At 38.5% G+C, this 26,637-nt stretch overlaps 1 protein-coding gene across 1 annotated transcript in view; it reads left to right on the forward strand.

Annotated features, from left to right (window-relative positions):
• RPTOR (regulatory associated protein of MTOR complex 1) overlaps positions 1-26,637 on the forward strand; it is a gene marked incomplete in the record, with an annotated part of 987,319 nt that overhangs the window by 712,315 nt on the left and 248,367 nt on the right. The window contains 1 exon segment of the mRNA XM_053706573.1: positions 4,256-4,431. Within this exon segment, the coding sequence (XP_053562548.1) occupies positions 4,256-4,431 (176 nt within the window).

Here is a 26,637-nt window from a genome sequence, read left to right on the forward strand (position 1 = left end):
GTTCCTCTCTGTTTAAGAACTAGGCATTCAATCTCCAAGCCATCACGTTGCGATACTTGAGATCCTTTTGAAAAAATTGTTGCGGCACAGAGGAAGAGGCCACATAGGAAAACGGGATTTGAATCAGATCTATAAACCAAGTTCTGCAAGGCCAAGCAGGAACAATCAGAATTATTGATGACCTCTCTTGTCTGATCCTGACAATTACCATTGGCAGAAATACCAGAGGAGGGACTATATAATCCGAATTAAACAACCAAGGAGCTACCAGAGCATCCACAAACGCCGCCTGAGGAACCCTGGACCTTAAATAATATTTGTGAAGCTTTTTGAATAACTGAGAAACCATCAGTTCTATCTGTGGGAGACCCCATAGATCCACATAGTCCAGTAGGATGAACAAAGAAAGCTCCTTGAAAGATGGAGTGATGATCCATCCACCAAGACAGGGAAATCACCAAGAGGCATAATTAGTCCATCTTGAAAGTAGGAACCCTGAGAAACTAGTTCAGAGACTTAAAATACAGAACCAGTCTGAAGGTTCTATCTTTCTTTGAAACAATGAAGAGGATGGAATACAATCTCAAAACCTGTTCTAAAATTAAAACTGCGACCATAATTCCCATAGATTCCAGATCTAAGAGAGACCGAAAAAAGGCCTTTGCCTACGAAAGATTCTTTGGAACAGGAAACCGAAGAAACCTTCCCATGAGATGCCTCAGCGGGAAACTTATTTCTCTTACTTGGTGTATTCAGTCTACGGATTCATCCTTACTTGTGGGATATTCTCAATCCCTACAGGAAGTGGAAAAGAGAGCACACAGCAAAGCTGTCCATATAGCTCCCCTCAGGCTCCGCCCCCCCGCAGTCATTCTCTTTGCCGCTCTAACAAGTAGCATCTCCACAGGGGTGGTAAAGAGTATGTGGTGTTATATTTGTAGTTTTATTTCTTCTGCTTGAAGAGTTTATTGTCTGCTTTGCAGTGTAATTCACCCTATCTGGTGTTCCATGCAGATAAGGTTGTTTGGCGCACCAAACCTGGTTTCCTTCCAAAAGTGGTTTCTAATAAGAATATTAACCAGGAAATCATTGTTCCTTCTCTGTGTCCTAATCCAGTTTCTAAGAAGGAACGACTTTTACACAATCTTGACGTGGTTCGTGCTTTAAAATTCTATTTAAAAGCAACTAAAGATTTCAGACAAACATCATCCTTGTTTGTTGTCTATTCTGGTAAGAGGAGAGGTCAGAAAGCGACTGCTACCTCTCTTTCCTTTTTGCTGAAAAGCATCATCCGTTTGGCTTATGAGACTGCGGGACTGCAGCCTCCTGAACGAATTATAGCTCATTCCACTAGAGCTGTGGCTTCCACATGGGCTTTCAAGAATGAGGCTTCTGTTGAACAGATTTGTACGGCAGCGACTTGGTCTTCACTGCACACATTTGCCATATTTTACAAATTCAATACTTTTGCTTCTTCGGAGGCTATTTTTGGGAGAAAGGTTTTGCAAGCAGTGGTGCCTTCCGTTTAGGTTACCTGACTTGTTCCCTCCCTTCATCCGTGTCCTATTGCTTTGGTATTGGTATCCCACAAGTAAGGATGAATCCGTGGACTGAATACACCAAGTAAGAGAAAACAGAATTCATGCTTACCTGATAAATTACTTTCTCTTACGGTGTATTCAGTCCACGGCTCGCCCTGACATTTAAGTCAGGTTCAAATTTAATTTTTGATAACTACAGTCACCACTGCACCCTATGGTTCTCCTTTTTCTCCTAACCGTTGGTCGAATGACTGGGGGGGCGGAGCCTGAGGGGAGCTATATGGACAGCTTTGCTGTGTGCTCTCTTTGCCACTTCCTGTAGGGATTGAGAATATCCCACAAGTAAGGATTAATCCGTGGACTGAATACACCGTAAGAGAAAGTAATTTATCAGGTAAGCATAAATTCTGTTTTTGTATTGCTGAGAAACTATGCTTAGGACCCAGGAATCCTGATCAGACTGAAACCAAACCACCTGAAAAAGGCGTAATCTTCCCTACTGGAAGATCTGGATCAGATTCCTATCCATGTGATCCTTAAAGGAATTACTATCCTCCAAAGTAGAAATAGCCCCATCCAGCGTAGGGATAGTTTCCCAAAGCTCGATGTCAGAAGCTGATAAAGGAAAGATCTTCTAAAACCTCAAGGAAGGATTAAGAGTGCAACCCAGCCTATACACTCCTTAGAGACTAGCTTAGAGAGAGCATCAGGAACAGGCAAAACCTCTGGAGATGAAATAGCAAGTTTACAAATCAAATCCACTTGTTTAACAGACTTGTCCTCAGACACTTGAGGATCCTGAACCCCCTAAAGGACATAACACTTTTCTTAAAAGGGACTGTATTGGGTACTTGTAAAGCCCGTAGGGTCTCAAGGCGCTGCTCATTTTATTGACCTCGGAAGGATGAAAGGCTGAGTGGACCTCGCCGGGGATCGAACCTGCAACCCTTAGGTTGCTACAGAGCTCAGCCACAGATGTTTAAATGAAAAAGATGAATCCTTATCAGAAACTGACCCCTGATCATCAGATAATAATTCACTTTCAGATGACAAATCAGCCGAACCAGGATCTGAAACATTAACTTAACCGAGCTAATAGAAGGATGATCAGAGACTGACCCTTTTCACTTAATTAGTGGAGACGTAGCTGCCAACATTTCAGATACAGAGCGTACAAAAGCTTTAAATCCTGGGGTGAAATCTGAAGTACTCCCCTGTGTGGAACAAACAGAAGGAGGACAAATACCTTTTTAAAAGCAAGAGCAGCATTAGTCTGGTTAGAATGAACTAAATGATCCAAACAAGGTTTGCTAAGCTGGGCAAGGGACACAATATCAATACGATTGCAAAGCACAAACTTAATATTAGTAGGAAAGTATTCAGTGGATCTATCTTCTAAGCATTTTAAAGTATTTGGGACAGAGGGCTACATAGTGGCAAAATATAAACTGCTTTCAATGAAAAATCCCCCCCAAAGAAGAATAAGGCAGAAAATCACTGCATAGAACCTTATATCCCCCTATAAGCAGCTCTTGGGAGTAATGAAATTCGTACCCCTTCCAATCCAGTTAAGGGAGGAAGAAAAGCATGAGCGTTAACAATCCATTAGATACCAGAGAGTGCTATTCTGACACAGAGCCTCATGCAAACGCTCAGACATACAGAGCGTGAAAACTAATGAGCAACGCGTGCTATAGCCAAAACGCAGAGGACCAGGGCGCCCAAATACTCCAAAGAGAATGAGTGCCTCAAATACATAAGCATACTTGCCAAACAAGCACCCATACTACTGTACACACCAAACGCAGAAGAAAACTGCTTCCAGTAGATAGCCAATTCATTGCTGTAAACATAACAGCAGAGGAACTCGAATATGGAGTATACCGACGACCCAACAATAGGAGGCTTGCAACAGGTCCCTGTGACACCTGTGGTAGACTTGTGACTAACTCCAATAGGGTGTTATTGTGCCATTTACCCAATATTCCCAAGATATCCCTCCGTCAAACAGTAGCACTCTGATGCAAAATGGGCCTCAAATCGGTCTTATAGAAGTAAATCTGAAGCACCTCCATTTTTCATCTTCCTCCTACGGAGGCAAAGACAATACTAGTTTCCAGGGAGGGTTTTTAAAGGGTTCCTGCAGTTTTGGGAATCTTTGCCTCCTCCTAGTGGAGTATAATTCCCAGATCGTGGACTCATCACCTTTATAAAATAAATTCAAATTTCATGATTCAGATAAATCATGCAATTTTAAACAATTTACTTATATTAACAACTTTTTTTTAATTCTTTTGGAATCTTTTGTTGAATGGTCAGTTACAGAGCAGCAATGCATGAATGGGAGCTAGCTGAGTCAAGACAAGAGGCAATACCCAGGAGTAAATTATCATGGACTCTTCCCAAATGTATGGAAGAAAAATTTTTTAAAAACACCTACGCTTGTGTTAGGGTTTTGACATGCAAATGGCCATGGTTGGGGTTAATTGGGCAATGGTGGTCGTGCATCTTTTTACATAGTAGTAACTCTGGTATCCTTTATAATAAAGATTCTTATTGTTTTAACTCCTTAACCACCTATTTAGTACCTTTGAGATAAAGAACAGTCCCTTAAATAAAAGCAAACTGATTATAATCCCGTTGCAGAAGAAAAGTGGTCATGTAACCTTTTATATAAAAAGTTAAGGAAAATTGCATTGTGTCCCCCTACACAGGTTGCTGCAATAAATCCCAGCCACCCTCTGGCACAGATGCCTCTTCCACCCTCAATGAAGAACTGCATACAACTGGCAGCCTGTGATGCCACTGAATTGCTGCCAATGAACCCTGACCTTCCTGCTGATCTCTTCACTTCCTGCCTCACTACACCTATTAAAATAGCGCTTAGATGGTACGTATATCTAGCTTTGATGTCTGTTAGACACTTGGCAGCAACAATGAACAATTCATACAATTTTCTAATTTTCCTAAGATGAAAGAATACATTGTTTTGTGAATAAAATAACCAAAGAAATTTGGGGGCAATACCATTAATAGCTATGCAAGACTGTGGAAAATGTTCGACACTTTAGTCCCCATTTAAGGGAGTCTGATTTATATATGAAATTAAATGAAAATTAGATTGTCTGATAAAGGGATATTAGTGTTCTAAAATCTTGAATCTACTTTTTCTTAGGGATTAAAGAGACAAAATAATCAAAATCAAACATTTGAGACATGAGAGAAAGCAATTAAAAAAAAAAAATACTTCCAATTTACTTCTGTTATCAAATTCTGAACAGTATTTTTATGTGCAAATTTTTTGAGGCACCATCTCTTAACGTGACGTATATACATATGAGTCTGTGAATGGCTGATAAAATGAAAGGAAACTTTGAAGTTTGCCAGAAAAATAATAATCTGCTCCTCATTAAAATTTAACAGAAGTGTTATTGTATTTTTATTATGTATTTGTTGTTTATTCAACTCTGCTATATTTAGTGGTCCTATATAACCTAGTGCAGTGATGGGCTAACCTTGCCACCCCATATGTTATCAACAGAATAACTAAAGCCACTAGGTGAGTGATGGCTAACCTTGGCACCACTGGTATTTTGGAACTACATTTCCCATGATGCTCAACTTAACTGCAGAGTGCCTAAGCATCATGGGAAATGTAGTTCCAAAATACCAGTGGTGCCAAGGTTAGCCATCACTCACCTAGTGGCTTTAGTTATTCTGTTGATAAATTTATACCTTCATGTTATCCACAAGGGTACCACCTATTCTTTCATTTTCCCGCGTCTATTATTTCTGCAGCATTTCCCTAATTGTGACATTGATTTTAATTTGCATAATATCCTATCAGCCAATTTTGACCTACAGATGCCCTCGCCCCCAAAATCCTCCCAGCTTCCCCACTGTGCTGTGAGAGATCGATATAATCATTATCTCCTTTGTTGTTGTTCAAAGAAAACTTAGCGAAACGACTGAAGTTAGAACAACCGTGTCAGTGCTTGTATAATTTAACCTCAAGGTCTGTTCTGTTTAGGGAGCCTAGTTAGAATCCAGAGCTTCTAGTCATCGTCTCACAAGAGACCTATAGAAATAAACACTGGTAATATTAAACACTTGCTTTTGTCCGATTTATCCTTCTCTTTAGATTGTCTGGTTTTAATGGTACAAGAAATAGTGATGTTGATATTTTCTTAGAATTCAAAGCATTGATTCCCTTATCCTGTCAAAGTCATGAAGCAATTACCAGAAACCTCGAACTGCACTCCCTAGTGAATTGAAATCCTTGCATGTAAACTTTATCCTTATAACCTCCCCCATACAAGGGATACTTGCTAAGCAATCATTGCCCAGAGCTGAGAAGCATGCATTGCGCTATATATTTGTTTGTTGCTCTCAAATAGAAGGGGCAATCTTTAGGGGGCTTTGGTGAAAGATGAATTTTCAGAAAACAGTTAAAGCCGCAAATACTGTTTGTAAACCTAACAGTGCAAGATAGGAAACTTCCGAGGACATGTGCATGGCAAAAAAAATCTCTATACATACTTGGCTTAGTATTTAAAGGGATATTATTCATACGGAGCATATCATTTAAAAAAGCTTCCAGTTTACTTCTGTTATCAAATTAGTTTTGTTCTCATGATATTATTTGTTGAAAAGATACCTAGGTAGGTGCCTGGAGCGCGCACTTCATGTGAGGGAAATAGTGCTACCATCTAGAGTTCTTACAAATGAATAACATTCTTGCAAAGCTTCTGCCATCTAGTGCTCCAGACCCATGCTAGCTCCTGAGCTTACGTCACTGCTTTTCAACAAAAGATACCAAAAGAACAAAAACAAGTCATAATAGAAGTCCGTTAGAAAGTTGTTTAAAATTGCATGCTCTATCTGAATTCTTAAAGAAAATTTGGGGTTTCATATCCCTTTAAAATGAATTAGACTAGTTGGCCCGTTGCAATAATCATGTTTAATATATAGTAAGTGGATGACCTGGTTTTTTTTTCCTTCTCCATTTTATGTGACAGTACTTAAAGGGACAGTACAACCTTCCATTTCACTTCCATTATCTAAATGTGCACATTCTATTTAAATGATGGCTGTCACATGAAATTTGCATTGTCTATTTATTATGTATTTATTGATTTTGCTGTTCTATTGTGTTTAGGGGTCATTTAATTCTAGAGAGTATATTTTTTTGCTAGAAGTTGCAAGATATGGTTTATGAGTTGTCATGAGGGGTGAATAACAGTGCAGCTTTAAAAAAGAATTGGATGCTGGCTTGATAGTTGATGTTGTCACTGAAAATGATGACTAATTTTAGTGGCACTGGCTGATGAAGAGAGTTTGTAACTGTTTTTGTACATTTGTTGACCCCTTTTTCTCTGGGAGTATTTGATTAATTGCTTTCTGTGTTCTTAGTTTTTAAAACGCATTTATCTTTGCTCACCAACAAAGTGTGTCGTTTTAGTTAAAGTGATGGTAAATCCTAGCGTTTTTGAAACGCTAGGATTTACCAGTGCTACAAATAAAGGGCTCTATCAGTCATGAAGTATAAAATACTTCATGCTGAATGTTCCCTTATTTGTCTTCAGCATTCGCCACGCTGAGCGCCTCAGGCAGCCCACGACAGAACACTATTCTTCGGTAAGGTGATTTTAGCCAATGGCGTTCTAGCTATCCGGCATAATGCCAACTGGGCTATTGGAAACATCACATCATTGAAAAAGTAGCGGTCTGTTGCCATCGGCCTGAGGCGCTCAGCGCGGCATATGCTACAGGCAAATAAAGGAACTTTCAGTATTTTATTTTTTGCAGTGGTAAATCCTAGCGTTTCACAAACGCTAGGATTTACCATCACTTTAAAAGCCAGAACCATTTCTGTCCCTTTTAAGCAGCATGAATATTATGCTTTTCTGGCTGCTACTCTCATTGCCACTCACACTCACCTGGGCCTTGACTTTCAGATAAGATAAGGGTCACTATTTATTTTCTTTACAAGAGTGCGTGTTTCAGTAATTTAGTTGCCTTATATAAGAGGTTGGAAGTGTGTGTGCTCAGTCCCTGTCACTATAACAGTGATGGTCACCCATTATTATTCACAGAGCTGCACTAACAACTCAGAGGGTCCAAAACGGCCTACTATAAGTTTAACCCTTCAAATACAACAGCAACGTTTTAGCCTCTCTTGCAGAGACAGTATACATCTCTTTATTTTTTTGTGTGTACTACATAATAGCACCCCAGTCACTTCCACTGTCCCCAGAGAAGACCAAGTTATACTTGCAGCTGTGCTATCACAGAGTGACCTGAAGATTAGTAATTTAGTTTTAAGCAACTTTCTAATTTACACCTATTATCAATTTTTCTTTGTTTTCTTTGTTCTCTTGCTATTTTTATTTAAAAAGGCAAGAATGTAAGCTTAGGATCTGGCCCATTTTTGGTTCAGCACCTGAGTAGCACTTTCTTATTGGTGTCTAAAGGTAGCCACCAATCAGCAAGTGCTACCTAGGTGCTAAACCAAAAATGGGCTTGCTCCTTACATTCAAATAGAGCTGCAACAACTAATCGACATAATCGATAATAATCGATTATGAAAATAGTTGTCAACGAATCTCATAATCGATTAGTTGGTTTGCAATTAGTTGTTCTGTGCACAGCACCACCTGCTTCACTTCAACTCCTGCACATGGTATTGTGTTTTATGGTTATGCCCTTAGCCTAAAGGACATCTACAGACGTTTACTTTTCACTTTTTTAGGGCACTATTTCTTTTTAAGTTTACAGCTACTCCTGTCTTATGTGCAACCCAGAAATAAAATAGGAGTCATAATTTGTATTGTTTATATTAAATCAGGTGATTTGGGACTATGCTTTGCATGATATAGTGCCGAGCTTGTTATTTACACCTAGACCTAGATGGCATTTGTTATATGAATTTGTCACCATTACCTGTTTGCACAATTTTTAGCGGATTGCTTGCTATTGCTGATTATATGTACTGTATAGATAAATGTGTAAGGCTGTGTCCTGTTACTGATATATAGTCTTTAGCCCTTTTGCCTTTTTTTGTGTTTTAATATTTTTAATTAATTGGAATATGTACCAAATTCAACCTCTGTAAGAATATATCTGTTATTTTGAGAATGGGCTATATATTGTTCCCCCTAACCTTATAGCTGGTTGTTTACCATTGCATATAGATATTCAAGATATTTTTATGTCAGAAGACCAGGCTTACTTTGTTTAGAGGCCCCTTGCATTGGTGGAGAGCTATCAAAGATAAATAGCCCACCTTGGTGAAATTGGCAAAAACCCTACCTATGCATCTCAGGCACCTCAACACCATCTGAGCGCCTCTTCTCTGCTGCAGGCAAAATAGCTTGCAAAATGGAGAGCCAGCCTCAGCCAGGAGCATGTGAACACGTTGATATTTTTGCATTTCAATGCAAAGTTTCTGAAAGAGTGAATGACCTACCTCTTTTCAAACAGTTTGTGGTTTTGTTTTGCTTAATTATAAAAATTTGTTCTGCTGCTTAAAAAAAATTAGACCAACAGTTGTTTTAATGTAAAGTTTTAGTCTGAACTTTATATTTATAACACTATATGGATTTTATTTTAAATATAGGAAAAAAATATTTATTTATTTTTTATCCGATTAGTCGATTAATCGAAAAAAATAATCGTCCGCGTAATCGATTATGGAAATAATCGTTAGTTGCAGCCCTACATTCAAATAAAGATACCAAAAGAACAAAGAAAAATTAATAGGAGTACATTAGAAAGTTGCTTACAATTGCATGCTCTATCTGAATCATGATAGTTTAATTTTGACTAGACTATTCATTTAACAACAATTTCAGTCTTGCTCATGAACAATCTCAGTAACCAGGGAATAATTTTCTATTGCTATTTTAAGATGTCTGACAGCCTCAGTTTCATATGTTTGGTCATAGATGTAATTAAAACAGGTACTTTTATTATGTTTAAAAATGTATTGGTAAAAACAAAATAATTCAGTGTAGTCTCCAATTCCTATGAAAAAAATTGGAACACCGTTCCCATTTTTCTTAGTTTTTTTGGGACGTTTTTATATAACACCAAATAGGGAGCTAATATTTGCTCAGTAGTACTGGATATGGTATCTCGTCACTTCTTATAGAACTTATGCAGTTGTGCTTTTCTTTCTCTAGGAAAGCACACAGTGAAAAAGTCAGTGGAACATGAAACAGTAGGTTTTTACTATAAAGAGATCTTGAACAGCTATAGATTATTTTAAGTATTTTTATTTACTTATATGCTATTTATTATAGTTGTTTCCCCTGTGTTTTAGAAACACATTGGTACTTTTTTTTCCTTTGGTCTGACCTCCTTTTATAGTGGAAAGACAAGTTATGTTTTAATATTCAGTAAATGTCTCCATCCATTTACATTTCAAGTAGATAATTCCTCTTCTGAGCTATGTAAGAGGGAGTCAGGTGGAAGAACAGCATAAGCTGGTGTACGTAAACCAGTTCTTGGTAATAGAGTTACACTACAGCCTTAATCAAACATACATCATCTAAAGTAAACATCCCAGGTGCTGATTTATATGGAGCCTCATGTGCATCGCACTCAATAACTACGCAGCTATGAAGTATTATTCAGACATATGAAAAACCTGCCAGGAAGCCATTGATCAAAATTTAAGCCATCGGCATGTGTGTATGTGTCAGGTAATGAGTGTAGGTCTAGTACAAATCTCCATTCATCACTTATTTCCATAATGCAAAATAGCAATGGGCAGCATTTTCTATGTAAATTCAAAGCTTGCGAAAAAAGGTTTGGGCTTTAAAAAAAGTTGCACTAAAAAACAAAACATAAGAATAAAATTTCTTTCATGTAATTGTCAAGAGTCCATGAGCTTGTGACGTATGATATATACAATCTACAATCCTACCAGGAGGAGAAAAGTTTCCCAAACCTCAAAAGGCCTATAAATACACCCCTCACCACACCCACAATTCAGTTTTACAAACTTTGCCACCTATGGAAGTGGTGAAGTAAGTTTTAGCTTGATTTTCTACGTTGATATGTGCTTCTCAGCATTTTGAAGCCCGATTCCTCTCAGAGTACAGTGAATGTCTGAGGGATGTGAAGGGAGTATTACCTATTGAATTCTATGGTTTTCCTTACAGGAAATCTTTTTCATAGGTTCTCTGTTATCGGTTGTAGAGATTCATCTCCTACCTCCCTTTTCAGATCGACGATATACTCTCATATTCCATTAACTCTACTGATAACCGTTTCAGTACTGGTTTGGCTATCTGCTATATGTGGATGGGTGTCTTTCGGTAAGTATGTTTTCATTACTTAAGACACTCTTGGCTATGGTTTGGCACTTTATGTATTAATATAAAGTTCTAAATATATGCATTGTACTTATATTTGCCATGAGTCAGGTTTATGTATATTTCCTTTTGCAGACTATCGGTTTCATATTTGGGGGAAAAAACATAATTAGGAAAACATTTTTCTTACCTGGGGTATAGTCGTTTTTAAATTGACTGCTTTTTCATTAAATTTTTGCGGGCAAAATTAGGCTTGCGAGGTCGCAAAATGCTAATGTTTATTGCGTCATTTTTGGTGCAATAATTTTTTTGCCGCGAAGGTACATCCGGTATTCGTCAGTTTCCTTGCACAAGGTTGCACCTGCAATGATGCGAGTGTGTCATTACCGAATGTTGTTAGTGCCAAAAAAATTCATTTTGCGTTGTGCTTCATACTTGCCGCCAAATAATTTAATTTTTTAAAACCCCATTCCTATATGCCTCTTTCTTCTGTTAAGTGTGATCAGTCCACGGGTCATCATTACTTCTGGGATATTACTCCTCCCCAACAGGAAGTGCAAGAGGATTCACCCAGCAGAGCTGCATATAGCTCCTCCCCTCTACGTCACTCCCAGTCATTCTCTTGCACCCAACGACTAGATAGGATGTGTGAGAGGACTATGGTGATTATACTTAGTTTTATATCTTCAATCAAAAGTTTGTTATTTTAAAATAGCACCGGAGTGTGTTATTACCTCTCTGGCAGAGTTTGAAGAAGAATCTACCAGAGTTTTGCTATGATTTTAGCCGGAGTAGTTAAGATCATATTGCTGTTCTCGGCCATCTGAGGAGTGAGGTAAACTTCAGATCAGGGGACAGCGGGCAGATGAATCTGCATAGAGGTATGTAGCAGTTTTTATTTTCTGACAATGGAATTGATGAGAAAATCCTGCCATACCGATATAATGTCATGTATGTATACTTTACACTTCAGTATTCTGGGGAATGGTACTTCACTAGAATTACACTGTAAGAAATACATAAAGCTGTTTAATAACTAGAGATTATGTTTAACGTTTTTGCTGGAATGTAAAATCGTTTTCATTTGCTGAGGTACTGTGTGAATAAATGTTTGGGCACTATTTTTCCACTTGGCAGTTGCTTAATCTGTTTTTCTGACAGTTTCTGTTCTCCCTCACTGCTGTGTGTGAGGGGGAGGGGCCGTTTTTTGGCGCTTTTACTATGCATCAAATATTTCAGTCAGCAACTCATTGTATTCCCTGCATGATCCGGTTCATCTCTACAGAGCTCAGGGGTCTTCAAAACTTATTTTGAGGGAGGTAATTTCTCTCAGCAGAGCTGTGAGAATTATAGTTTGACTGAGATAAAAAACGTTTACTTACAGGCAACTAAGGAATTTCGACAAACGTCTTCTCTGTTTGTCATTTACTCTGGGCAGAGGAGAGGTCAAAAAGCTTCCGCTACCTCTCTTTCTTTTTGGCTTCGTAGCATAATTCGTTTAGCTTATGAGACTGCTGGACAGCAGCCTCCTGAAAGAATTACAGCTCATTCTACTAGAGCTGTGGCTTCCACTTGGGCCTTCAAGAATGAGGCCTCTGTTGAACAGATTTGCAAGGCTGCAACTTGGTCTTCGCTTCATACTTTTTCCAAATTTTACAAATTTGACACTTTTGCTTCATCGGAGGCTATTTTTGGGAGAAAGGTTCTTCAGGCAGTGGTTCCTTCTGTATAAAGAGCCTGCCTATCCCTCCCGTCATCCGTGTACTTTTGCTTTGGTATTGGTATCCCAGAAGTAATGATGACCCGTGGACTGATCACACTTAACAGAAGAAAACATAATTTATGCTTACCTGATAAATTCCTTTCTTCTGTAGTGTGATCAGTCCACGGCCCGCCCTGTTTTTAAGGCAGGTAAATATTTTTTAATTTATACTCCAGTCACCACTTCACCCTTGGCTTTTCCTTTCTCGTTGGTCCTTGGTCGAATGACTGGGAGTGACGTAGAGGGGAGGAGCTATATGCAGCTCTGCTGGGTGAATCCTCTTGCACTTCCTGTTGGGGAGGAGTAATATCCCAGAAGTAATGATGACCCGTGGACTGATCACACTACAGAAGAAAGGAATTTATCAGGTAAGCATAAATTATGTTTTTCTATGTCAGAGGGCTATGCTGTTTGCATTTTTTTTTTTCCCATTCCTGAAACTGCGATATAAGGAAATTGATAATTTTGCTTTATATGTTGTTTTTTCTCTCACATTTGCAAGATGTCTCAATCTGATCCTGTATCAGAAACCACTGTTGGAACCCTGCTGCCTGATAACAGTTCTACCAAAGCTAAGTGCATCTGTTGTAAATTTGTGGAGATTATATCTCCAGCTGTGGTATGTAATAGTTGTCATGATAAGCTTTTACATGTAGAGAATGTATCCATCAGTAATATTACAATGCCTGTTGTTCCTTCAACATCTAATGTACATTATATTCCTGTGAATATAAAAGATTTTATTGCTAAAGCGATTCATAAGGCTTTGTCTGCTATCCCGCCTTCTAATAAACGTATAAGGTCTTTTAAAACTTCTCATAAAGTTGATGAAATTTGAAATGACCGACAACATACTGAATTATCCTCCTCTAATGACTATCTGATTCAGAAGATCCTTCCTCAGATATTGACACTGACAAATCTACTTTTCTTTCATGTAATTAGCAAGAGTCCATGAGCTAGTGACGTATGGGATATACATTCCTACCAGGAGGGGCAAAGTTTCCCAAACCTCAAAATGCCTATAAATACACCCCTCAACACACCCACAATTCAGTTTTACAAACTTTGCCTCCTATGGAGGTGGTGAAGTAAGTTTGTGCTAGATTCTACGTTGATATGCGCTCCGCAGCAAGTTGGAGCCCGGTTTTCCTCTCAGCGTGCAGTGAATGTCAGAGGGATGTGAGGAGAGTATTGCCTATTTGAATGCAGTGATCTCCTTCTACGGGGGCTATTTCATAGGTTCTCTGTTATCGGTCGTAGAGATTCATCTCTTACCTCCCTTTTCAGATCGACGATATACTCTTATTTATATACCATTACCTCTGCTGATTTTCGTTTCAGTACTGGTTTGGCTTTCTACAAACATGTAGATGAGTGTCCTGGGGTAAGTAAATCTTATTTTCTGTGACACTCTAAGCTATGGTTGGGCACTTTATTTATAAAGTTCTAAATATGTGTATTCAAACATTTATTTGCCTTGACTCAGAATGTTCAACATTCCTTATTTTCAGACAGTCAGTTTCATATTTGGGATAATGCATTTGAATCAATCATTTTTTCTTACCTTAAAAATTTGACTTTTTTTCCCTGTGGGCTGTTAGGCTCGCGGGGGCTGAAAATGCTTCATTTTATTGCGTCATTCTTGGCGCGGACTTTTTTGGCGCAAAAAATCTTTTCTGTTTCCGGCGTCATACGTGTCGCCGGAAGTTGCGTCATTTTTTTGACTTCCTTTTGCGCCAAAAATGTCGGCGTTCCGGATGTATTTAGGCGCCAAACAATGTGGGCGTATTATTTGGCGCCAAAAAATATGGGCGTCGCTTTTGTCTCCACATTATTTCAGTCTCATTTTTTCTTTGCTTCTGGTTACTAGAAGCTTGTTTATTGGCATTTTTTCCCATTCCTGAAACTGTCATTTAAGGAATTTGATCAATTTTGCTTTATATGTTGTTTTTTCTCTTACATATTGCAAGATGTCTCACGTTGCATCTGAGTCAGAAGATACTTCAGGAAAATCGCTGTCTAGTGCTGGAACTACCAAAGCTAAGTGTATCTGCTGTAAACTTTTGGTAGCTATTCCTCCGGCTGTTGTTTGTATTAATTGTCATGACAAACTTGTTAAAGCAGATAATATTTCCTTTAGTAATGTACCATTGCCTGTTGCAGTTCCCTCAACATCTAAGGTGCAGAATGTTCCTGATAACATAAGAGATTTTGTTTCTGAATCCATCACGAAGGCTATGTCTGTTATTTCTCCTTCTAGTAAACATAAAAAATCTTTTAAAACTTCTCTCTCTACAGATGAATTTTTAAATGAACATCATCATTCTGATTCTGATGACTCTTCTGGTTCAGAGGATTCTGTCTCAGAGATTGATGCTGATAAATCTTCGTATTTATTTAAAATGGAATTTATTCGTTCTTTACTTAAAGAAGTACTAATTGCTTTAGAAATAGAGGATTCTGGTCCTCTTGATACTAATTCTAAACGTTTAGATAAGGTATTTAAATCTCCTGTGGTTATTCCAGAAGTTTTTCCTGTTCCTAATGCTATTTCTGAAGTAATTTCCAGAGAATGGGATAAATTGGGTAATTCATTTACTCCTTCTAAACGTTTTAAGCAATTATATCCTGTGCCGTCTGATAGATTAGAATTTTGGGACAAAATCCCTAAAGTCGATGGGGCTATTTCTACCCTTGCTAAACTTACTACTATTCCTACGTCAGATGGTACTTCGTTTAAAGATCCTTTAGATAGGAAAATTGAATCCTTTCTAAGAAAAGCTTATCTGTGTTCAGGTAATCTTAGACCTGCTATATCTTTGGCTGATGTTGCTGCAGCTTCAACTTTTTGGTTGGAGACTTTAGCACAACAAGTAACAGATCATGATTCTCATAATATTATTATTCTTCTTCAGCATGCTAATAATTTTATCTGTGATGCCATTTTTGATATTATCAGAGTTGATGTCAGGTTTATGTCTCTAGCTATTTTAGCTAGAAGAGCTTTATGGCTTAAAACTTGGAATGCTGATATGGCTTCTAAATCAACTCTACTTTCCATTTCTTTCCAGGGTAACAAATTATTTGGTTCTCAGTTGGATTCCATTATCTCAACTGTTACTGGTGGGAAAGGAACTTTTTTACCACAGGATAAAAAATCTAAGGGTAAAAACAGGGCTAATAATCGTTTTCGTTCCTTTCGTTTCAACAAAGAACAAAAGCCTGATCCTTCATCCTCAGGTGCAGTTTCAGTTTGGAAACCATCTCCAGTCTGGAATAAATCCAAGCCTTCTAGAAAGGCAAAGCCTGCTTCTAAGTCCACATGAAGGTGCGGCCCTCATTCCAGCTCAGCTGGTAGGGGGCAGGTTACGTTTTTTCAAAGAAATTTGGATCAATTCTGTTCACAATCTTTGGATTCAGAACATTGTTTCAGAAGGGTACGGAATTGGTTTCAAGATGAGACCTCCTGCAAAGAGATTTTTTCTTTCCCGTGTCCCAGTAAATCCAGTGAAAGCTCAAGCATTTCTGAATTGTGTTTCAGATCTAGAGTTGGCTGGAGTAATTATGCCAGTTCCAGTTCTGGAACAGGGGATGGGGTTTTATTCAAATCTCTTCATTGTACCAAAGAAGGAGAATTCCTTCAGACCAGTTCTGGATCTAAAAATATTGAATCGTTATGTAAGGATACCAACGTTCAAAATGGTAACTGTAAGGACTATCTTGCCTTTTGTTCAGCAAGGGCATTTTATGTCCACAATAGATTTACAGGATGCATATCTGCATATTCCGATTCATCCAGATCATTATCAGTTCCTGAGATTCTCTTTTCTGGACAAGCATTACCAGTTTGTGGCTCTGCCGTTTGGCCTAGCTACAGCTCCAAGAATTTTTACAAAGGTTCTCGGTGCCCTTCTGTCTGTAATCAGAGAACACGGTATTGTGGTATTTCCTTATTTGGACGATATCTTGGTACTTGCTCAGTCTTTACATTTAGCAGAATCTCATACGAACCGACTTGTGTTGTTTCTTCAAGATCATGGTTGGAGGATCAATTCACCAAAAAGTTCATTGATTCCTCAGACAAGGGTAACCTTTCTGGGTTTCCAGATAGATTCAGTGTCCATGACTCTGTCTTTAACAGACAAGAGACGTCTAAAATTGATTTCAGCTTGTCGAAACCTTCAGTCACAATCATTCCCTTCGGTAGCCTTATGCATGGAAATTCTAGGTCTTATGACTGCTGCATCGGACGCGATCCCCTTTGCTCGTTTTCACATGCGACCTCTTCAGCTCTGTATGCTGAATCAATGGTGCAAGGATTACACAAAGATATCTCAATTAATATCTTTAAAACCGATTGTACGACACTCTAACGTGGTGGACAGATCACCATCGTTTAATTCAGGGGGCTTCTTTTGTGCTTCCGACCTGGACTGTAATTTCAACAGATGCAAGTCTCACAGGTTGGGGAGCTGTGTGGGGATCTCTGACGGCACAAGGAGTTTCGGAATCTCAGGAGGTGAGATTACCAATCAATATTTTGGAACTCCGTGCAATTTTCAGAGCTCTTCAGTCTTGGCCTCTTCTGAAGAGAGAATCGTTCATTTGTTTTCAGACAGACAATGTCACTACTGTGGCATACATCAATCATCAAGGAGGGACTCACAGTCCTCTGGCTATGAAAGAAGTATCTCGAATTCTGGTTTGGGCGGAATCCAGCTCCTGTCTAATCTCTGCGGTTCATATCCCAGGTATAGACAATTGGGAAGCGGATTATCTCAGTCGCCAAACGTTGCATCCGGGCGAATGGTCTCTTCACCCAGAGGTATTTCTTCAGATTGTTCAAATGTGGGAGCTTCCAGAAATAGATCTGATGGCGTCTCATCTAAACAAGAAACTTCCCAGGTATCTGTCCAGATCCCGGGATCCTCAGGCGGAAGCAGTGGATGCATTATCACTTCCTTGGAAGTATCATCCTGCTTATATCTTTCCGCCTCTAGTTCTTCTTCCAAGAGTAATCTCCAAGATTCTGAAGGAATGCTCGTTTGTTCTGCTGGTAGCTCCGGCATGGCCTCACAGGTTTTGGTATGCGGATCTTGTCCGGATGGCCTCTTGCCATCCGTGGACTCTTCCGCTACGACCAGACCTTCTGTCGCAAGGTCCTTTTTTCTATCAGGATCTCAAATCCTTAAATTTAAAGGTATGGAGATTGAACGCTTGATTCTTGGTCAAAGAGGTTTCTCTGACTCTGTGATTAATACTATGTTACAGGCTCGTAAATCTGTATCCAGAGATATATATTATAGAGTCTGGAAGACTTATATTTCTTGGTGTCTTTCTCATCATTTTTCTTGGCATTCTTTAAGAATTCCGAGAATTTTACAGTTTCTTCAGGATGGTTTAGATAAAGGTTTATCCGCAAGTTCTTTGAAAGGACAAATCTCTGCTCTTTCTGTTCTTTTTCACAGAAAGATTGCTAATCTTCCTGATATTCATTGTTTTGTACAAGCTTTGGTTCGTATAAAACCTGTCATTAAGTCAATTTCTCCTCCTTGGAGTTTGAATTTGGTTCTGGGGGCTCTTCAAGCTCCTCCGTTTGAACCTATGCATTCATTGGACATTAAATTACTTTCTTGGAAAGTTTTGTTCCTTTTGGCAATCTCTTCTGCCAGAAGAGTTTCTGAATTATCTGCTCTTTCTTGTGAGTCTCCTTTTCTGATTTTTCATCAGGATAAGGCAGTGTTGCGAACTTCTTTTGAATTTTTACCTAAAGTTGTGAATTCTAACAACATTAGTAGGGAAATTGTGGTTCCTTCATTATGTCCTAATCCTAAGAATTCTAAGGAGAAATCATTGCATTCTTTGGATGTTGTTAGAGCTTTGAAATATTATGTTGAAGCTACTAAGTCTTTCCGAAAGACTTCTAGTTTATTTGTTATCTTTTCTGGTTCTAGAAAAGGCCAGAAAGCTTCTGCCATTTCTTTGGCATCTTGGTTGAAATCTTTAATTCATCTTGCCTATGTTGAGTCGGGTAAATCTCCGCCTCAAAGGATTACAGCTCATTCTACTAGGTCAGTTTCTACTTCCTGGGCATTTAGGAATGAAGCTTCGATTGATCAGATTTGCAAAGCAGCAACTTGGTCCTCTTTGCATACTTTTACTAAATTCTACCATTTTGATGTATTTTCTTCTTCTGAAGCAGTTTTTGGTAGAAAAGTACTTCAGGCAGCGGTTTCAGTTTGAATCTTCTGCTTATGTTTTTCATTAAACTTTATTTTGGGTGTGGATTATTTTCAGCAGGAATTGGCTGTCTTTATTTTATCCCTCCCTCTCTAGTGACTCTTGCGTGGAAAGATCCACATCTTGGGTAATCATTATCCCATACGTCACTAGCTCATGGACTCTTGCTAATTACATGAAAGAAAACATAATTTATGTAAGAACTTACCTGATAAATTCATTTCTTTCATATTAGCAAGAGTCCATGAGGCCCGCCCTTTTTTTGGGGTGGTTATGATTTTTGTATAAAGCACAATTATTCCAATTCCTTATTTTATATGCTTTCGCACTTTTTTATCACCCCACTTCTTGGCTATTCGTTAAACTGAATTGTGGGTGTGGTGAGGGGTGTATTTATAGGCATTTTGAGGTTTGGGAAACTTTGCCCCTCCTGGTAGGAATGTATATCCCATACGTCACTAGCTCATGGACTCTTGCTAATATGAAAGAAATGAATTTATCAGGTAAGTTCTTACATAAATTATGTTATTTATTTAAAATGGAGTATATTCGTTCCTTGTTAAGACGTGTTGATTACATTAGATATTGAGGAAACTAGTCCTCTTGATACTAAAACTAGTTAACGTTTAAATTCTGTTTATAAACCTCCTGTGGTTACTCCATGGGTTTTTCCAGTTCCGGATGCTATTTCTGATATGATTTCTAAGGAATGGAATAGGCCTGGTACTTCTTTTATTCCTTCTTCAAGGTTTAAAAAATTGTATCCTTTGCCAGTAGTTAGATTGGAGTTTTGGGAAAAGATCCCCAAAGTTGATGGGGCTATTTCTACTCTTGCCAAACATACTACTATTCCTTTGGAAGATAGTACTTCCTTTAAGGACCCTTTAGATAGGAAACTTGAATCTTATCTAGGGAAAGCTTATTTATATTCTGGCTATCTTCTCAGGCCTGCCTTTTCTATGGCTGATGTTGCAGCTGCATCAACTTTTTGGTTGGAAAGTTTAGCGCAACAGGAAATGGATCCTGATTTGTCTAGCATTGTTCGTTTGCTTCAACATGCTAATCATTTTATCTGTGATGCCATTTTTGATATCAACAAAATTGATGTTAAATCTATGTCTTTAGCTATTTTAGCTAGAAGAGCTTTGGGGCTCAAATATTGGAATGCTGACATGGTATCTAAATCTAGATTACTATCTCTTTCTTTCCAAGGTAATAATTTATTTGGTTCTCAGTTGGATTCGATTATTTCAACTGTCACTGGGGGAAGGGAGTTTTTTTGCCTCAGGATAAAAGACCCAAGGGTAATTCTAAAGCTTCTAACCGTTTTCGTTCCTTTTGACAAAATAAGGAACAGAAACCTAATCCTTCACCCAAAGAATCTGGTTCCAATTGGAAACCTTCTTCAAGTTGGAATAAATCCAAGCCGTTTAAGAAACCAAAGCCAGCCTCCAAGTAGTTCTTCCAAAACAATTGGGCAGATTCTGTCCAAAATCATTGGATTCAGTGTATTGTCTCTCAAAGGTACCAAAAATGATTCAGAGTAAGACCTCCTGTGAAAAGATTTTTTCTTTCATGCATCCCAGCAAATCCAGTAAAGGCTCAGGCTTTTCTAAAGTGTTTTTCAGACCTGGAGCTTTCAGGGGTAATCATACCAGTTTCGTTTCAGGAACAGGGTCTGGGGCTTTATTCAAATCTATTCATTGTCCCAAAAGAAAGAAAATTTATTCAGGCCAGTTCTGGATCTGAAAATTTTGAATCATTTTGTAAGAGTGCCAACTTTCAAAATGGTGACTATAAGGAGTATTCTGCATTTTGTTCAGCAAACGCATTATATGTCCACAATAGACTTACAGGATGCATATCTTCATATTCCGATTCATCCAGACCACTATCAGTTTCTGAGATTCTCTTTTCTAGACAAGCATTACCAATTTGTCGCTCTTCCATTTGGCTTTGCGACAGCTCCAAGAATCTTTTCAAAGGTTCTCAGTGTCCTACTCTCTGTAATCTGAGAACAGGGTATTGCAGTTTCCTTATTTGGACGATATCTTGGTACTAGCTCAGTCTTTACATTCTGCAGAATCTCACACAAATCAACTAGTGTTGTTTCTTCAAAGACATGGTTGGAGGATCAATTTACCAAAAAGTTCCTTGATTCCTCAGACAATGGTCACCTTTTTAGGTTTCCACACCTAAACAGAGAAGAGACGATTAAAATTGGTTTCAGCTTGTCGAAACCTTCAGTATCAATCATTCCCTTCAGTAGCTATGTGCATGAAAGTTTTAGGTCTCATGACTGCAGCATCGGACGTGATCCCCTTTGTGCGTTTTCGTATGAGACCTCTCCAGCTTTGTATGCTGAATCAGTGGTGCGGGGATTATACAAAGATATCACAATTAATATCCTTAAATCCCAATGTTCGACTCTCTCTGACTTGGTGGTTATATCACCATCGTATAGTTCAAGGGGCCTCTTTTGTTCGCCCAACCTGGACTGTGATCACAACAGATGCAAGTCTTTCAGGTTGGGGAGCTGTCTGGGGATCTCTGACAGCACAAGGGGTTTGGAATTCTCAAGAGGCGAGGTTACCAATCAATATTTTAGAACTCCGTGTTATTTTCAGGGCTTTTCAGATTTGGCCTCTGTTGAAGAGAAAACCGTTCATTTGTTTTCAGACAGACAATATCACAATTGTGGCATATGTCAATCATCAGGGTGTCACAGTCCCCAAGCTATGAAAGAAGTATCTTGGATACTTGCTTGGGCGGAATCCAGCTCCTGTCTAATTTCTGCGGTTCATATCCCAGGTGTAGACAATTGGGAAGCGGATTATCTCAGCCGTCAGACTTTACATCCGGGGGAGTGGTCGCTCCATCCAGATGTGTTTTCTCAGATTGTTCAGATGTGGGGTCTTCCAGAAATAGATCTGATGGCTTCCCATCTAAACAGGTCCAGGGATCCTCAGGCTGAGGCGGTGGATGCGTAAGTAGTTCCTTGGTGTTACCAACTTGCTTATATCTTCCCGCCTCTAGTTCTTCTTCCAAGAGTGATCTCCAAGATCATTATGGAACAATCGTTTGTGTTGCTGGTAGCTCCAGCATGGCCTCACAGGTTTTGGTATGCAGAACTTGTTCGGATGTCCAGTTGCCAACCTTGGCCACTTCCTTTAAGACCAGACCTTCTTTCTCAAGGTCGGTTTTTCCATCAGGATCTGAAATCATTATATTTGAAGGTATGGAAATTGAACGCCTAGTCCTTAGTCATAGAGGTTTCTCTGACTCAGTGATTAATACTATGTTATAGGCTTGTAAATCTGTTTCTATGAAGATTTATCGAGTTTGGAAGACTTATATTTCATGGTGTTCTTCTCATAAATTCTCCTGGCATTCTTTTAGAATTCCTAGAATTTTACAGTTTCTTCAGTATGGTTTGGATAAACGTTTGTCTGCAAGTTCCTTCAAGGGACAAATCTCTGCTCTTTCTGTTTTATTTCACAGAAAGATTGCTAAGCTTCCTGATATTCACTGTTTTGTACAGGCTTTGGTCCGTATCAAGCATGTCATTAAATCTATCTCTCCTCCTTGGAGTCTTAATTTGGTTTTGAAGGCTTTACAGGCTCCTCCGTTTGAGCCTATGCATTCTTTGGACATTAAACTACTTTCTTGGAAAGTATTGTTCCTTTTGGCCATTTCTTCTAGAAGAGTTTCCGAATTATCTGCTCTTTCTTGTGAATCTCCTTTTCTGATTTTCCATCAGGATAAGGCAGTTTTGCGGACTTCATTTAAATTTCTAACTAAGGTTGTGAATTCTAGCAACATTAATAGAGAAATTGTTGTTCCTTCTTTGTGTCCTAATCCTAAGAATTCTTTGGGGAGATCCTTACATTCTTTGGATGTTGTAAGAGCTTTGAAATATTATGTTGAAGCTACTAAAGATTTCATGAAGACTTCTAGTCTATTTGTTATCTTTTCTGGTTCTAGGAAAGGTCAGAAGGATTCTGCCATTTCCTTGGCATCTTGGTTAAAGCTTTTGATTTATCAGGCTTATTTGGAGTCGGGTCAGGCCCGCCTCATAGAATTACAGCTCATTCTACTAGATCAGTCTCCACTTCGTGGGCTTTTAAGAATGAAACTTGATCAGATTTGCAAAGCAGCAACTTGGTCTTCTTTGCATACGTTTACTAAATTCTACCGTTTTGATGTATTTGCTTCTTCGGAAGCAGTTTTTGGTAGAAAAGTTTTTCAGGCAGCTGTTTCAGTTTGATTCCTCTGCTTATGTTTAAGTTTTTTATTTTAATTTATGAGAATAAATGTATATTTTGGGTTGTGGATTATTTTTTTCAGCTGAAAATGGCTATTATTTTTATCCCTCCCTCTCTAGTGACTCTTGTGTGGAGTTCCACATCTTGGGTATTACTATCCCATACATCACTAGCCCATGGACTCTTGCCAATTACATGAAAGAAAACATAATTTATGTAAGCACTTACCTGATAAATTCATTTCTTTCATATTGGCAAGAGCCCATGAGACCCACCCTTTTTATGGTGGTTATGATTTTTTGTATAAAGCACAATTATTTCCAAATTCCTTTTTTTGATGCTTTTTAATCCTTTCTTTATCACCCCACTACTTGGTTATTCGTTAAACTGAATTGTGGGTGTGGTGAGGGGTGTATTTATAGGCATTTTGAGGTTCTTTCATAAATTATGTTATTACGACCTACACTATCAACCTCTAATCCGCCATTCCCCCCGTCTCAATAAGCCCCTTCACTATCAACCCCTAGTCTGCTATAAAGAAAGCATCCTAAAATACTAAACCTCTACCACCCACAAAAAAAAAACCTAAGGCTAACCCCAAGTTTTAACTCACTATTTTGAATCCAACTCCTTTGGGGGCATTGGCTTGTCCACAGGGGGCAAATCTAAAAGTCTGGGGTAAAAAGAGCGCTAAAAAGCAGTCACATCAAACAATATAGTAAAAGGCAATTTATATTAATAAATTAATATACAAATACACACATAAAATAACAGTTTATGCTGATAAAAGCAAAGGTAAGTATCATAGAGCAGAAAAACCACCGGTTGTTATATTATTAAAAAAAAAAAATGTTGCTAGCAATAAAATGTTCCAAAAGTCTTCAGGTCTCCAGAGTATAATAAAAACAATAGTTACAGTGGGATACCCCAGCTTCCTTGGAAGCCTTTGTATCAATAATAAGGTTGCTCACAGGAAAAGATTGCCCTCTACAATACACGATTGCAGTCCAATGAAACCACACACCTCGCTGTTAGCTTACCTTTGGCTTTCAACTTCACGTTCTTAATTCAATCACTTACTACGATCCGCACTGGTTTGTATGGCTCTCTCAGGTGTATCAGTAACGATCTCTCTGCATCCTGCTCGGCTTGTTACAGTGGTGTGTCTGTGTCTCCGGTCACGTGGTCAGACCTTCTCCAATCCAGACCTTGCTTCTTTGTGTCAGCTTACAGACGTTTTTTTTTTTCCCTTCTCACAAATTGACCAGATAGTTCACAGAGCGCTCTGTATCTCAAGTGGCAATATTGAGTCTCCTGCATTCATCTACGCGTTTCAGCCTACAATTGTTTTTTTTCAAGATGATTTTGTGCTTGATTCACGCTGGTAAATAGTCTGTCAGACCTGTGGGCGTGGTTTACCTGTGAATGGGAAGAATTTCCACCTAAACTCCTCCTATACTTATTGATACAAAAAAGTATATTGTTGCAAGTGATACTTTGAGTAAAAAGTGTTTCAGTATGACCATATTCCTAAAAGGTTCATGAAGCATATATGTAAATGCCAATTGCTTAATTCCCAAACTGTTGCAGGAGGTTGTTTTGAAGTACAGCATTGATTCAGTCCACAGGGGGTCCATGGCGGTGTCATTCCTCCATCTATGGCGGCGGTGGTTCATGTCGACGCACCTCTTCTTCCAGGTGTAGCGGCAGTCCATGGCGGTGCTCCTCTTCTTCCAGGTGCAGCAGTGGTCTCTTTTTACTGGTGTGGTGGCAGCGGGGTTCCATAGCAGTCCTCTTCTTCCAAGGCGTCACTCTTCTGGGGTGTTCCTTTTCTTTTCTTCCACTTGAACTTCATGCCTTCCACCGCAGCACACGGAAGTTTGAATGCAAGTTTCCCCATTTCTATTGGTTGATTTTCAATTCCAATTAGCCAATAGAAAAATCTTTCATTTTGTTGTCTGATTTACATTTGAATTTAAAATCCACCAATAGAAATGCAAGGAAACCCAATAAATGGGAGAAACTTTTTCTAGTAGTTGGGGCTATGGCAGATTAGGGTTTAATAGTGTAGGGGGTTTATTTTGATGAAGTTTGTGGCAGTTTAGGGGTTTATAGTGTTGGGGGTTAATTGCGATGGAGTTTGCGGCGGATTAAGGGTTACTAAAGTAGAGGTTAATTGAGATGGGGGTTGTAATGGATTAGGGGTTACTAGTGTAGGGGGTTATTTGTGTTGGAGGTTGCTGTGGTTAAGGGGTTACTGGGTTGTTTTTTTTACTTCGCGGCTCCATTGAAATCAATGGGGAGAAAGCAATATTGTTAACTTTTTGTTTGCGTTAGGTTTCGCAAAAGTGCAAAATTTTAACTTGTTATACAAGCGCTGCCTGACCTGCACACAAAAATTTATTTCTAGCAAAGATAAAGTTAAGAATAAACTTTTATTACCGCTCCACTTGTAATATAGTCCTTTATCGGGTAAGCATACATTTTTTTTCCTTTCTTATTATTGCCATTTGCTTCCCTTATGCCCTTCTCAGGTGCTTCCCCTTTTTTTTTTTTTTTTTTTTTTTTTATGTCCGGGCACTTTCACGTTGATCAGCTTTGCTGTGGACTCCGCAGCTCATAATACTACTTTTGTTTGCTTTTATGTGAGAACACAAACAACAACACAAGACTCTGAGTTAGCAGTAAACCTTCTTATTATTTATATTCAGAGTAAAACACCTGAAAACCATCCATCCCTCTGCTTTCAAAATACCCATTTTCTTTTACAATGTTCTCATTATTTTTTCCCCAAACTGCCTTTCCTGCAGCTTGCCTACACATTAAACGGAGAACTAGAGGAATGAAGGAGTAATTTTTTATTTCATGTTTCTCCATTCTCCAAGTAGAACATATAGAAGAAAACCACTTCACGTAAATCTGAATGTGTAGAAATTTGATTTATTGATAAATATAAATGTCATTCTTGCTAATGAGTTTCAAATGCCGGTGTGCAGAATTTCTGTAGAAGTAAGTCAAATGATGGACTGGAATTTTTCATAGAATTTTGGGGAGACTATTAGTCTAGATAGACATAAGCTAAAATTGAATGGGTACACAGAATGGTTACTTAAGTTGGCTTGGAGTAGAAAATGATGGTCAATACTGTAGCTTCCTTTAAAATAATTTAAAAAATTTAAGTTAAAGGAACACTAAACACAAATGTTTTCTTTAATGATTCAGATAGAGCATGCAATTTTAAACAACTTTCTAATTTACTCCTATTATCAATTTTTCTTCGTTCTCTTGCTATCTTTATTTAAAAAGAAGGAATGTGATGCATAGGAGCCTGCCCATTTTTGGTTGAGAACCTGGGTTATACTTGCTTATTAGTGGGTAAATGTCAGCCTCCAATAAGCAAGTGCTATCCATGGTGCCGAACCTAAAATAGGCTTGCTGCTAAGATTTACATTCATGATTTTCAAACAAAGATAGCAAGAGAACGAAGAAAAATTGGTAATAGGAGT

Source organism: Bombina bombina, chromosome 1, assembly GCF_027579735.1.
Source record: "Bombina bombina isolate aBomBom1 chromosome 1, aBomBom1.pri, whole genome shotgun sequence".
Lineage (NCBI taxonomy): Eukaryota > Metazoa > Chordata > Amphibia > Anura > Bombinatoridae > Bombina > Bombina bombina.